This window comes from Abramis brama, assembly GCF_963993115.1.
Source record: "Abramis brama genome assembly, chromosome: 15".
NCBI lineage: Eukaryota > Metazoa > Chordata > Actinopteri > Cypriniformes > Leuciscidae > Abramis > Abramis brama.
Genome location: NC_139977.1, coordinates 29,111,774 through 29,125,911, shown reverse-complemented (window position 1 = coordinate 29,125,911; position 14,138 = coordinate 29,111,774). Strand labels below are relative to the sequence as shown.

The window sequence follows — 14,138 nt, the reverse complement described above, 5'->3', positions numbered from 1 at the left end:
TTTTGTTTTACATGAAACCTGAAAAGGATTCCCTTCCCCTCGATACATTCGGACCCGTGTCAAAAGGTCATCGCCCTTGTGGCCTTGTGTGCTCCAGCTGTCGCGTACGTCAGGAGGTCCTGAATCGTTTCAGCCTTAAAATAGTTTGCAAACTTTAATTTTAGGAACGACTTGAAATAACCCTTGGCTCCCGCATGCACAGCACTGTTCCTATGCTAGAATAGTTCACAGAAGGTAAAACAAAGCAAGTTTATTTATGTATTTTATACACAGTGGTGGTTAAAAGTAGCCTACTTTACATTGGTCCATTATAAGGATTAGAGGATTCTGATTGGTATCTAATTATTATTGGTATTCTGATTGATAATGTCCAGTCAGATATGTCACTATTTCAAATAAACCATTCCGCACGACACAAAATTAATTTTAAATTATATGTTTTCATTTCAATATGTATTTTTACAGCCTTTATACTAGACAAATTAAGAGCTATTTCTTTCTACATTATTTAGGATATTACCTTAAGAGCCATCCTTTAACTGGATGATTGCCCTAAAATGTTTTCTGTTGCTACACCCATCAAATTAGAAGTCAAAAAATACTAAAAGACAGTCTACAGTCACTGCAATGGACTAAAAACTTTCAGACAAAAAGAGAGAGAGAGAGAGAGAGAGTAAATGAAGTCCCACACTGTAAACTTCCCGCCTACTACCCATGGTAATAACCAATCAGAAACCGAGCATTTTTTGTACTGCTCTCTGATTGGCTGCTCGCCGCGTGACTGACAGTCTGTGTGAATGAAGTTTTTTCCCACTTTGGCTCCGCGAAGTTTCAGTGACGGGGGCATCACTGCAGCGCACTGAGGGGAAGGAAAGAACAGAAGGGAAAAGAAGGGAGAGAGGTGCCCCATCCATCCATCTATCCATCCTCTGAATTTTCCTGCAGGACTTTATTAACGTATGGCTGCATGAGAGGCTTTGAGCTCTCGCGCTTTCTCTCTCCGGGGCTGTTGGGTTACTGTCCTGATATCAAGCAGTTGTCATAATAATATCATTAAACTCTACGCGTCAGGACGGACGCAGGTGGTCATGGATACACCTATCAGATGGAAAGTAAAGCGGAGGTTTAAGGAGGTGCGACTGTCGGTACTCCTAGTATTCCTGATGTTTGTCACCTCACGAGTCAGCGCAGGTAAGCGGCGAATCAGCTGTTCCCAAACTGTTACTTTGTGCCGCGGGCCGCGCTCACCCGGGGCTGCGGTTCTGTTGCGCGAGCGCATTCCACGGTCAGTCCTCCGTCCCGGGACTGGAATGACCGGAGGAGGGGATGGGAGGGGGGCCCTAGAGTGAGATTTTCGCGTCCGAAGTTCAGTGGCTGTTACTTTTGTTTTGCACTTTTTTTGTGCGTCAGCAATAGAGCAGAAACGAATAACGGAATGAGGGAAGTTTTCCCGTGCAAGGCAACAGATGCGTGAGGAAATCGTGATGCACCATCTTATTGTTGCATCAAGCTCCTTTACCCTGCAACACTCAACAATTCTTATGCAAATTAGCAAACAAAGACCTCATAGTAGAAATCTGGATTCCAGGATTCCATGTGCGTGAATAGGCTCTTTAGTGGTCCTTTTTTTTTTTTTTTTTTTTTTTTGCATTTTAGATTCTTGACTTCAGAATATTGGTTTCTGGCATCTGTAAAGCAGAAGATGGCATAGTTTTCAAGAAACTTACACCCTCATACACTCTTAAAAATAAACTTTCCAGTAGGAATCAAAGTCACAGGAGAACCTTCTTAAGTTCTGCTTTAGAAAACCATTTGTGTGATGCTTCACCAGAACCCCATAATACCAATACGCTGATCTACCTAAACCCTATGCAGTGTTTTGATTTCTTTGCCGAATCTCAGAGACTTCAAAGAACCATTGACGAAGCTTTATCTTTAGGGGAGTACGACATCAGGACCCTTTTTTGTTTCAGACCATACAACCTAGAATGGTCTTTGTAGACTTTTTGGAAGATGTTCCAGATGCTTTTTAGGGGATCTGGCAGAAAGTAGTTTTCCTTCAGCAGGCGCGCTAACTGCAGAACGTAATTGGAAAAATATGCAGGATGAGAAACACACCAGGAGAGAGAGCGACAGAGAGTTTATGTTTTTCCATAGGGTCATAAAAACGAACCCATCACTCTGGCTCTCCTTTTGTTTGGCGAAAGACAGATGAAAATAATAGATAAATGCAAATAAACGCACGTTAGTCTGTCTTGGTTCCTGGTCTGTAATGAAGAACATCAGTGGGTCAGGGTGGAGTCGCTGCGTGTCTTCTCTAGTAGATCAGAGATGCTCGAGGTGAAACAATTATCTTGTAAACCACTTATAGAAGGAATTACGCAGCAGACTATGTAGAACAGTTATTAAAGAGATATTTATATGCATTCATCAAGTCACATGCATTTTGAAATGATCAGCAATATGCCATTTGTTAAAAGTCGAGAGATTATTAGTTGTTTAATCAATATTTTCCATGCATTATGCATGAAAAGATGTTTCTTTTTTAGCATATAAAAAGCCAACTTTCAATGGTTTGATCAGTTGTTTGATCTGGTTTTAGTGTATCACTCCGTATATCACACTGATAGTGTGGAGTTTACTAGTTGTGAACACGAATCTGTGGTTTGTACAGTAATGACGGAGCCAAAGCAGACAGGATATGATCTCTCATTCTCATCCTCCTGGTTTCTCCAGCCTGTCCCAGGGAGTACCCCTCTCTCGCTCTCTCTTTCTCCAGGCTGGAGGGAGGGCGAGAAAAAGGGGGAGGGATCGAGAGAGCGGGGTTGGAAATTCTGCTCTGCATGTGTGATCAGATTCGTGTCTGGTCATGGCCACTTGGCTGCTCATTATACTGATGGAATTATTGAGCTGTTTTAATTATAACAAGAACATTTTGGTCGAGGAATTTCTCAAGAACATGCTTACATGCTTAAATCAAGATTCCAAATAGAACCTAAAACAGTTTCATAGTTTGACTTTAACTTCCCAAAGAACTTTTTATTCTCCAGTTCTTTAGAAAACCATCATGTACTGGTGCTTTAAGGAAACACCAAGAGCGTTTTAATCTTCAAAGAACTATATAGCAACTTAAGAACCCTATCAAGGTTTCCACAGTCATGGAGGAACTAGGGTTAGGGTTAGGGTTAGGGTTATTTTATAGACCCAGAAAAGTAATAGAAATCAAAATAGTGCATTTTTCTTGTTTTGTTTAGCTCTGAAATATTTCATAGACATTTCTCTTTGTAAACGTAATGTAATAATGAAATTTTATTGGTCAAAAGGTGTGTAAACCAGTTTACACAGTCAAAAATGATTCTTTGCTGTACTTGAGAACCATTCATTTCCATTTTTAAGAGTGTATCCAAAGTGTTGAGCAGTGAAAACGTTTCAACTTAATCTCTTTTGCCAGCATGAGTCAAAGCTGAATTAATTAGAGTGATTCATTGACTTGACTATGTATTAGAGACATCTGTCACAGAGCATCTGCTACAAAGATGCTCAGTGTCAAATTGGATTGAAATGCATTAGTTATTTGGTTTCATTCGCAATCTAGAATGCTTTAGGCTAAATCCAGCTGTGATCCCTATGTAGTGTATACTATAGACTTTACTGTACATTACTGTACAGTATTTACATTACTGTATGCTTCCAATTTCTTAGTGTACACGTGTAGCGGGGTAATGCAGAGAAGATGGTGGATTTGATCCGCAGCCAGACTCACAAGTTTTCAAGGATGCACTTTTTTTTGAGCTGTGAAGCTAAGTCAGTCAGCAACACTCACTGCTTCCGCGACGGTGATGTCATGCAGTGGGCGGGGCTAATCAAATCTGCTGGTATAGAATGACGTGCTGTCATAAAGTTTATGGTGGGACTGGCAGTGCATTGTGGGATACAGGGAGCTCTTACGTCAGATTAGACAGAAGCTTGTAAAGGGAAAAATGGCCAATGGTGATGCTGCTGCACTTCCTGTGCAAGGCTATTCTGCTTTATTACTCACACTAGTGCTGTTTTATGAGATTTTTACGAACACTCTCGGCGGATCGGCCTCGCTCATTCAGCCTTGTTGGGTGTGCTTCACTTTTGAGAGTACACGAATGCCTTTTAACAGATGGCATGTTGTAACGATTGTTTATTGTGTTGTTTCTGGTTTTGGTTACTCTTGTTGTTGTGTTCTGGAGACCCTTAAAGCCTTCAGAGGAGAAACTCTTGAATGTTTGGAGCCAAAATTTCACACCCTTGGAGCCTTTCAAAAATGTTTCTAGTGTAATGCAAACAAGCTGTCCATTTCAGCTGTCTTCATACAGCGATTTAGTAAGAATCATAGAGAGGAACGTCATGACTCGTGAAGAAATCAAATTCGTGTTGCCTTTGGCTCTATCAGTCCCATTAACAGACGTGTTAAGTGGTGTCTTCCTCTGGCTATTATAAGGTACCTGTCCAGTTCCAACAGGAAAAGGATGAAGGGTTTCCCTCCTAATCAAACTCCCAGAATTCCTTTTTTTGCATACAAACTATCCTGTGCGGTATGCAAGATTAAAATGAGTATGTTCCAAATCAGAGTATCATACTCTCCTTATTCAATAGTATGCGAGATTAAGAGTAATCACCCTAAAGCATGCAGGAAATAGTATGTCAATAGTGACTGGATGTCAATGTGTGCAAGTATGCATCTGTTGACATATCATCAATCTTAAATAGCCTGCAATATTAAGATGAATGAATCTCAAATCATAGTATGTCAAAATTGACTGGATTGCACAGTATTTACAATACATTTTTGAAGTATGTTTCTGTTTCAAAAACTATCTATTTTATATAGAATGCTAGGTTAAGATTAGTGCATCTCAAAATATTGTATATTGAAGGTGCATGGATGGTGTACTATTTACAATGGAATTGTTAAAGTATGCATCTTTATGCATACTATACATCATACATAGTATGCAAAATATAGATTAGTTTGTGCTTTTTACTCTCTCATTCTTGTACAGTATTCAAGATTAGGATTAGCACATGCAAATCATGTTATGCTGTAAATTCATAGCATGTCAAAAGTATTGACGATGGAGTTTTGAAGTATGCATCTGTTCACACACTATTTATCTTACATAGCTTGCAATATTAAGATAAGTGCATTTTAAAATAGTATGCTGGAAATAGTATGTCCAATGTGACTGGATTTCAGTATTTTTGTCAGTGACAAATAAGGTTTGTCAAGATGAGAAATTCAAGAAAACTTGTTTTAAAAGCATATATCAGGTATGTTAAAATGTACATAGTGTATTTATGTTGATTTTATGTAATTAAAAATGACATTTGCACCATTTTTTACGAAAGCTAAGACTGAATGTACCTGAGTGTGTCAAATGGTGTAACTGCCAAAGAATGAGAAATATTAAATATTTTATCCACCTAGATGGCATGTAAGTGTACATATAGAAATAAATACTATATGTAATGAAATACATTTTAATATATCACACGAAAATAGATTTTATTAGAGTTATCTCTAAATGTAATTTTTGCAATATTTGGCATATGCTGAAAACACCTCTGTTTTCTAAATAATCTTTGACAAATTATGTAAAAATGGTTAAAAACCATGTTATTACACTAAACTAGACTATTACATTTTATTCCACATTCATTTTCCTGTATATAATTATATTTTTTATGAAAAATACTGGTTACACCATTTGACAAAAACCAGTTACACCACCTGACCATGTTGCTTCTAGAGTCAAAGGCCATTTTTTGTTGAAGAAATTGTGACTGAAAATCAAGCATGACTGTCAACAAGTTCAGCAGAAGTGGTTTTATTTTTGTCAATGCTGAAAAAAACTGAAAAGAGCTAATGAGGTTCATTCTCATGTTATGCAGCACTTTTGAGCTTCAGCAAGAACTACTGAGGTTAATTATCGTGTTATGCAGCACGTTTGAGGTTCAGCAAGAACCAATGAGGTTCATTCTCGTGTTACGCAGCACGTTTGAGCTTCCACAAGAACCAATGAGGTTCATTATCGTGTAACGCAGCACGTTTGAGCTTCAGTAAGAACCAATGAGGTTCATTCTCGTGTTACGCAGCACGTTTGAGCTTCCACAAGAACCAATGAGGTTCATTATCGTGTAACGCAGCACATTTGAGCTTCAGTAAGAACCAATGAGGTTCATTCTCGTGTTACGCAGCACGTTTAAGCTTCAGTGAGAACCAATGAGGTTCATTCTCTTGTTACGCAGCACGTTTGAGCTTCCGCAAGAACCAATGAGGTTCATTCTCGTGTTACACAGCACGTTTAAGCTTCAGTAAGAACCAATGAGGTTCATTCTCGTCTCACGCAGCACGTTTGAGCTTCCATGAGAACCAATGAGGTTCATTCTCTTGTTACGCAGCACGTTTGAGCTTCCGCAAGAACCAACAAGGTTCATTCTCGTGTTACGCAGCACGTTTAAGCTTCAGCAAGAACCGATGAGGTTCATTCTCATGTTACGCAGCACGTTTAAGCTTCAGCAAGAACCGATGAGGTTCATTCTCATGTTACGCAGCACGTTTGAGCTTCCACGAGAACCAATGAGGTTCATTCTCATGTTACGCAGCATGTTTGAGCTTCAGTAAGAACCAATGAGGTTCATTCTCGTGTTACGCAGCACGTTTGAGCTTCAGTAAGAACCAATGAGGTTCATTCTTGTGTTACGCAGCACGTTTAAGCTTCAGCAAGAACCGATGAGGTTCATTCTCATGTTACGCAGCACGTTTGAGCTTCCACGAGAACCAATGAGGTTCATTCTCATGTTACGCAGCATGTTTGAGCTTCAGTAAGAACCAATGAGGTTCATTCTCGTGTTACGCAGCACGTTTGAGCTTCCACAAGAACCAACGAGGTTCATTCTCGCACGTTTGAGCTTCGACAAGAACCAATGAGGTTACATTGGTTACATTGAACACTTGAAAAGAGTTCCAAATAGTAGGTTAGTTTATATTACATTTTTAATCAGCATCATAAACTAGTGATATTTGACTAAATTGGCCCCTAACAGAAAGGAGTAATAAGAGTCAATAGGTGTAACCGGTTACATCATTTGACATTTCAGTTTAAAATCAAATTTGACAGGTATTATCATGAACACCAATGTAATCATGTGGCCTTGGTGGTAATATTTAAAATGACATTTTTTTTAAGTTAATATAATAAGTTAATATAATATAATTTTTATAATAGGGTCATACCATTTGACATATACTTAAGAATACCTGACCATACCCTAAAATTGTCAAATTATCTCACATTTTAAAGAGAGTTAATAACATTTGCATTCAGCAGTTAGTTTCACCGGGGGTCCGTCTCTGTGATATAATTTCCTGTCACATGGTCTTCTTACACAATATTAACAAAATGACTCCTTGAATGGTGGTTACACCACCTTGACACTTCAGGAATTTTACTTGACTCACATGATTCCCCAAATTAATTATAATATTCAGAACAATGGTTTTCCATTTACTTTTATTTACTGTTAAATAGTTCTAATGTTAGATTATGCCAAACTAGCTGATATTGTGTTTTATTGAGAATTTCACCTTTTTTAAACAAGATAAATTATTTGGTACAAAGTTTTAAAGGTTACACCACATAGACATTTTTGCAATCATCCCCCAAATATTCTCTCAAAATGAATTAAAACCAGAAATGTTAGACTTGGTCTTCAAAAAAGAGAATGTATGCAAGTCATTTGCCATTTTATTTTGAAATTTTAACCCTATTAAATTTAATTAAACCATATGGACACAAAAAAAATTGCGTCACATCATTGACCCATTTACTATGGATTTTTGGATTTATGGATTTTTGATGCATATTTTCACAAACTATAAATCTTATATAGTATTCAAGATTAGGATTAGTGCATGCCAATTCACTGTAAAAAAAAAAAGTCATAGTTTATGCTGACAATCAGGTACTCAGATGACATACTACATCCATCCATACGTCATCAGGTACCCAGATGACATACTACATCCAGTTTGAAGCATATGTATGCTTTTTGGACTAACTGACCACAACCGCACAAGATTTGATTTGTATCGATACATAATTTTATGACTTTGTAGTATGTCTGTCTGTCTGCTGTGCTAGCTTGCTTCATACTTAAAAGCACAAACTTTTACTTTGCGAGCACAGTATGTACTTTTCAAGGTTAGTATGAGTATGCAAATTGATAGTAGAAGTATGTGAATAGATGGTAGTCCAGTAGTTACCATGTCAGCAGTCATGATTTTGTGTATTACGTAAGACCAGACCAGCTCTCGGCCCTGTACTTGGCTTCAGTGTTTAGGAGGTCCAGCTCTGGGTTCTCAGGACAGAAATGTTGTACGTTTTGTACTGTATTAGACAGTGCTATTTTTGTGGCCAAGTGTAGAAATGAAGGTTTTTTTCCCCTCTCGGTTTGTGTGGTTTGGGCTTTATAGCGTGTGTTTTGGAGTTGCATTGTTTTATGATTGAAAGTGTTTCAAGTCTCCCTTCAATCTAAAGCCACATTTGGGAGGGTGATAGTTGGTGAAACCTTCAATGTCTCTGTTCACACACTATAAAACACAGATATTACCTCTTTCAGACATGAGGACCAAACCCTGATCCACATGTCACTTGGGTTCATATATATATATATATATATATATATATATATATATATATATGTATATATATATATCAGACATACTGAAGACAAGATAGCAAATTATTTTTTTTTATATTCAAGTGAATTACAATATAAGATATGTATATTTAATATATACGTATAAATAGAATACATTAGTTGAATTGGTTCACAAAGCTACAATGCAATATTTGTAACAACTTAATTGAACAATAATGATTAACTGCGGTATTTAAGAAAATATTTATTTCACTTGAGTGATGAGTCAAAAGAATCATTGAATTGTTTTCTGAAGCAGTTCATTCAATCAAGTGGCCTGAACTGCTAAAATGAATCTTCTAGTGAGAAAGGAGGTTGAGAAGTGTTCAGGACTGTGCGTGTTTCAGAGAGAAAGGATCAGAGTAAGAAAGGAGAAAGTGAAGAAAAAAAACCCCAAGTGATTGAGGGGAGAAAGGAATGTGAGTTATAGTAGTTAAAGACAGCAGACCTACAGGAGATGAGGTCACCGGTCAGAGGTTGAAGGTGGCATACTGTGGGTGGTGCTCTTCAGATTATGACCACCCCAGAGGTTTACAGTGCCCCATCCTGAGACACAACGTCTGGAAAACACATCTCTTTGAGTGGGAACCATTTCACACTGTTTTGATGTGAGAAATGACTTCAAACGGTTTGTCAATTTTATACTTAAAGTGTGTCAAAGTTGATGAATTGTTAATATCCTTGTTAAATCAAGCATAACTATTATTATTGCTCATACACTACCATTCAAATGTTTGAGGCTGGTATGAATTTTTTATGTCTTTGAAAGAAGTATCTAATGCTCACCAAGGCTGCATTTATGTGATAATTAAATGGTTGAAAAAATTCTATAGAGTTTGAAGGACCATATCTATAGACCAGAATATCATAGATAGAGACTTGCGAGGGGGCTCTTTTGACTTGGCAACAACCTAGTAGAAACCACCCAGAACACCTTCTCAAAACACCTCAACAACTGCATAGCAACTCCCTAGCAACCACACAGCAACATTCTCACTACATAGCAACTCCCTAGCAGCCACATAGATCACCATAGAAACCCCATAGCAACATTCTTAAACCTCCTAGAACACCTTTGCAACTGCATAGTGATCCCATAGCAACCACATAGAACACCCCTAAAAACCCCATAGCAACATTCTCACTGCATAGCAACTCCCTAGCAACCACATAGAACACCACTGAAACCCCATACACTGTAAAAAAAGGAAAGTTGACTTAACTTAAAGGCAACTTTCTGCACAGATTTTTTAGTTGACTCAACTAAAACATCTCTATAGTTGAGTTGACTCAACTATAACATCTCTAGTTGATTAAACTCTATTAGTTGAGTCAACTCAAAAAATCTATGCAGCAAGTTGCCTTATAATTTTAAGTTAAGTCAACTTTTCTTTTTTTACAGTGTAGCAACATTCTAAAACCTCTCATAGCATCTTTGCAACTGCACAGTGACTCCATAGCAAACACAGAACACCATAGAAAGCCCAAAGCAACATTCTTAAACCACTCAGAACAACTTTAGCAGCTTTATAGCACTGCAGTGGAGAGTTCTGCATGGGTTTCTGCTCACATCTTCAGAAAGTGAATCTAGTTGCATCAGTATAGTGGGGGGTAGACAGGGTTTTAGTCTTTCGGATTACACCTGGTCTTGATATAGCCTGCCACCCCTGCTGCACACACACACACACACACACACACAAACACACACTGTTGTTTGCCATGCATGCGCGTGTGTGTGTTCAGATCTCTGGTTCCCAGAGTTTGAAAGTTGAAGTTTTCGAGTATTGTATTTCTGTCTGCTCTGTTCTGTATGAATGGACTCTTTCACAGAGCTTTTAAACGGATGCCATGTTTGGGCTTTGCTAAGGCTTTGTTGTGATTAATTGCGGTCAGTGTGTGTGTGTGTGTGTGTCTGGCTTCTCTAGAGTTCTAAGCACCCCTACAACGGCCTGAGGTTCCCTTGGGCTGTCATGAAGCTCACACATGTGCACACACTTCCTCTGAAATAACATTCCCTACATACCTGCGCTTGAGCTGCTAACTCGGTGTCAGCATGACTAGAGCACCTCAGAGCATCATGGGGTATGTGTGTTTTTGGAGCAAAAAGCTACAGATGGACCAGCGTAGATGGTTTTCTTTTATTACTTGGCGTTTAGGACTGGAGAAATCAGAGCGAGTGAGAGCGAGTTTGTGTTCTCACATCTGGAAGCTATAGCCGTCATTGTGCTGTCTGCTGATCCCAGAGAAAAAGAATGAAAAAAGAGGGGGGAAAAAGGAAAAATGCCTTCCAGATGTTTTTTCCCCTCCCCTTGCTGTGGAACAGCAGAGGAATAAAATACTGTTTCATTAAGACAGAAGAAAAATACATGGTCCTCTCAGTGAGGAAACGAGTGCGAATGAGGGTTGATCACAAAACGGTTTGCTTGTCTACATATTCTGCGCTTTACGCAGTTATGCCCATGCAGACCTACTGACCTGACCCTTTTTTTGTAGATTTATGCATTTATATCTGTTTCTTTGTGTGTTTATGCATGTGTGTGATGATTGTGTGAGATTGCAGAGCTTTTTTGAAAGAGAGGATGAGATATGTCAATGTATTTTTTTTTCAAGGTTTCTTCTTTCGTTCTTACTACCAGATGACAAAAAAAAACTCATGTTCCATTTCATTAAAAATTAAATATATATATATGTTAATTATGTTAAATGTATATAGTTTGTAATATAATATAATATAATGTAATGTAATGTAATGTAATGTAATTTGCACTGTTGACAATCTTTTTCTTGTATTAATCATAAATCTCTTTTAATTTTCTTAAGATTTATACTTAAATTTGTCAGTGGGGCAAGAAAAATACACTTAATTCATAATCATAATGTCCTACACAGATTAGCTTCTGAACTAAATTAATCTTGTTTTAATGATGTTTAGAAATGTTGGAAAATGTATGAAAAGCAAGACAAAAATGTAATAATTTTTTTGCTATGTGATTTTATCAATTGAAAATATGTTCACAAATAGGTGTTTATAACAGAAATCATATGAATCAGACAGGCTCAGAATGGGAACAGTTTCTGAAACGGTTTTGCATGATTCATTTTGAAATTTATATACATATTGATAGTGTGTCATCGAGTTGCATTTGCAAAGTTAAACTCTGATCAGGTTTGTTGCATCGTCATCAGATTCTGTTTCTAAAATCGGCAACAATCTATGACAATGAGTGACTTCCTATAATTTTTGTCTCTGTAAACATCTGGCATTGAGTATGATTATGTATTTTGCTTGTGTGTGTGTGTGTGTGTGTGGGGGGGGGGGGGACCTCTTTTGTGGCAATTAAGAGCCCTCATATCTCACATGCCACATTCATGACCCTGAAACAGGGAATTATGGGATTTCCCGGGGTTTATGACCAACACACATGCTCCCTCTTGGTTTTTATGTGAGTGACTGCAGATCTATCTTTCCATCTCATGGAAAGAAGAGACTTTTTGTGTGACAAACAGATGAAAAACGTTCATTCATATGCCTCAGAAATGCCTCAGATGTTCACATCACTTCAAAACATCAGATGCCTGGATCCCTCGTCCAAAAAGTGACCCACAATTATTTTTGTTTTCTCACTAAAATGTACCATTATAGTCATAGTTTCTGTTAAAATACTATAGTTACTGCACTATTGTTATTGCAAGATAAGGGATCTCTTGCAAACAGGGTAAGATGCTTTCAGAATATGTCTGTTGTTTTGTATATTTTCATATGGCAGTAGTCACCACAATTGTAGAAACAATAACTGTAGTAATTATGGTATTTTAAAAGAAACTATGACCATGGTAAATGTTTGTACGGGTCAGTACACATGAGGTTTCAAAGCTTCTTTGAGTTTTCATAAGGTTTTCATTATCCTGTGGATGAGGAATCACTTGAGGGCAGCAGTTGGTCCTGTAATGCTTCATTTGAGCAGTATGCTAAAGGTTACGTGCTTGACTCTCTCACGTCTCTCTGTGTGTGTGTTTTACAAAGCTGTACTATAATGTGCATCTCAATTAATCAAACACTTCCATGTGTGTGTACAGCAAATAGCCTATTATTTCTGGACCAATGAGGTGGTCCATAAATCTTATTTTACTTTATTTTTAGGCTACTTCCTGGAGGTGATCATCATTTGTATTTTCTTTTCTTTTCTTTTCCTTTCTTTTTTTCCTTTTTCTTTTTTTACATCCTTGAGGTGATCATCATATTAACCCCATTTAATTTATTTAACATCCTAGAGGTGACCATCACATGAATGTTTTTATTTTATTTTATTTTACTTTATTTATCTATGATCTCATTGCCTATATTTTTGGCACTTAGTACAACATTTTCACTTACAGTGAGGAGGACAGTAAAATTATGTCATGCAAAAGTACTATAGTGAGTGAGTTTAGTTCTGTTCAACATGAAGATCCAGTATACAGTTCAATGACATCACCAGCTCCTTTTTGACCCTGCACACCTGGAATATGCTCATGCTATTGAACACTTTTTTGTTCTGTGAAAACCCGCAGGTTTTCTTGGGTTGCCGATATGTGGAGTCGGTAATGAGTGATTAATATTGTTCAGTGGGTTATTCATGAAATGTTTAGGGAACCCTGCAGGTCCAGACATGTGAGAAGAACTTTAGGATTCTGGAGTGGTGTGCGGAAAGCTGACATTCCTTCCACTGGCCTCATACTGAGAATATAAAATAGTCTCTCTCTCTCTCTGTCTGTCTCTCTGCAGTAGCAGTATCACATTATGAACTGGCCACAAAAACCACAGAAACGTTCAACTTTCTCCAGAAAGAATTAAACACACACACACTTCACTCATGCTTCAGCGCAGGACAGAGAGGCTTTTGTTCCAGAGTTGTAATAATCTGGCGATACTATACAATAGTATGTCGTGTCATGTGACTGAAGTCATTTTAATGAATCTGTGATGAGCTGTTTTATGGTTTTCTGCATTTATGAATTTGTTTTGCGGGTATTATGCATCAGAATATAAGCATAAAATGCAATTTTATTAGAGTTAAATGAAAAATTACAGGACCATGGTACTGCCTTGTTTTTTGTACAGGGTAACTTGTAATTTTTGGGTATTTTTTTTTGTAAATTACCTTGTTTTTTGTGCATTATACCATGGTAGTTCTGGCTTTTACATGTACGCTGATTATACTATGCTTTTTGGGCATTTACCATGGTATTACCATATTTCTTTTGTACATGGTACCATGGTAATACTGCTTTTATATGTACCATGATAATGCCATGCATTTTTGGCATTTACCATGTACATGTACCATAATAATACTATACTTTTTTGTACATGTACCATGATAATACTGTATTTTTATACTTGGTACCATGGTAATACTGCTCTT

General features: G+C 37.6%; 1 protein-coding gene across 2 annotated transcripts in view; it reads left to right on the top strand.

The window, feature by feature from the left end:
* The first annotated feature begins 808 nt into the window (after positions 1–808).
* Positions 809–14,138, top strand: part of col5a1 (procollagen, type V, alpha 1) — a 97,942-nt gene continuing 84,612 nt past the window's right edge. For both annotated transcript variants that reach the window (XM_084136163.1, XM_084136164.1), the window contains exon 1: positions 809–1,191. In XM_084136163.1, coding sequence (XP_083992289.1) covers positions 1,089–1,191 — 103 coding nt within the window. In that variant the 5' untranslated portion in view covers positions 809–1,088. The remainder of the gene's footprint in view (positions 1,192–14,138) is intronic.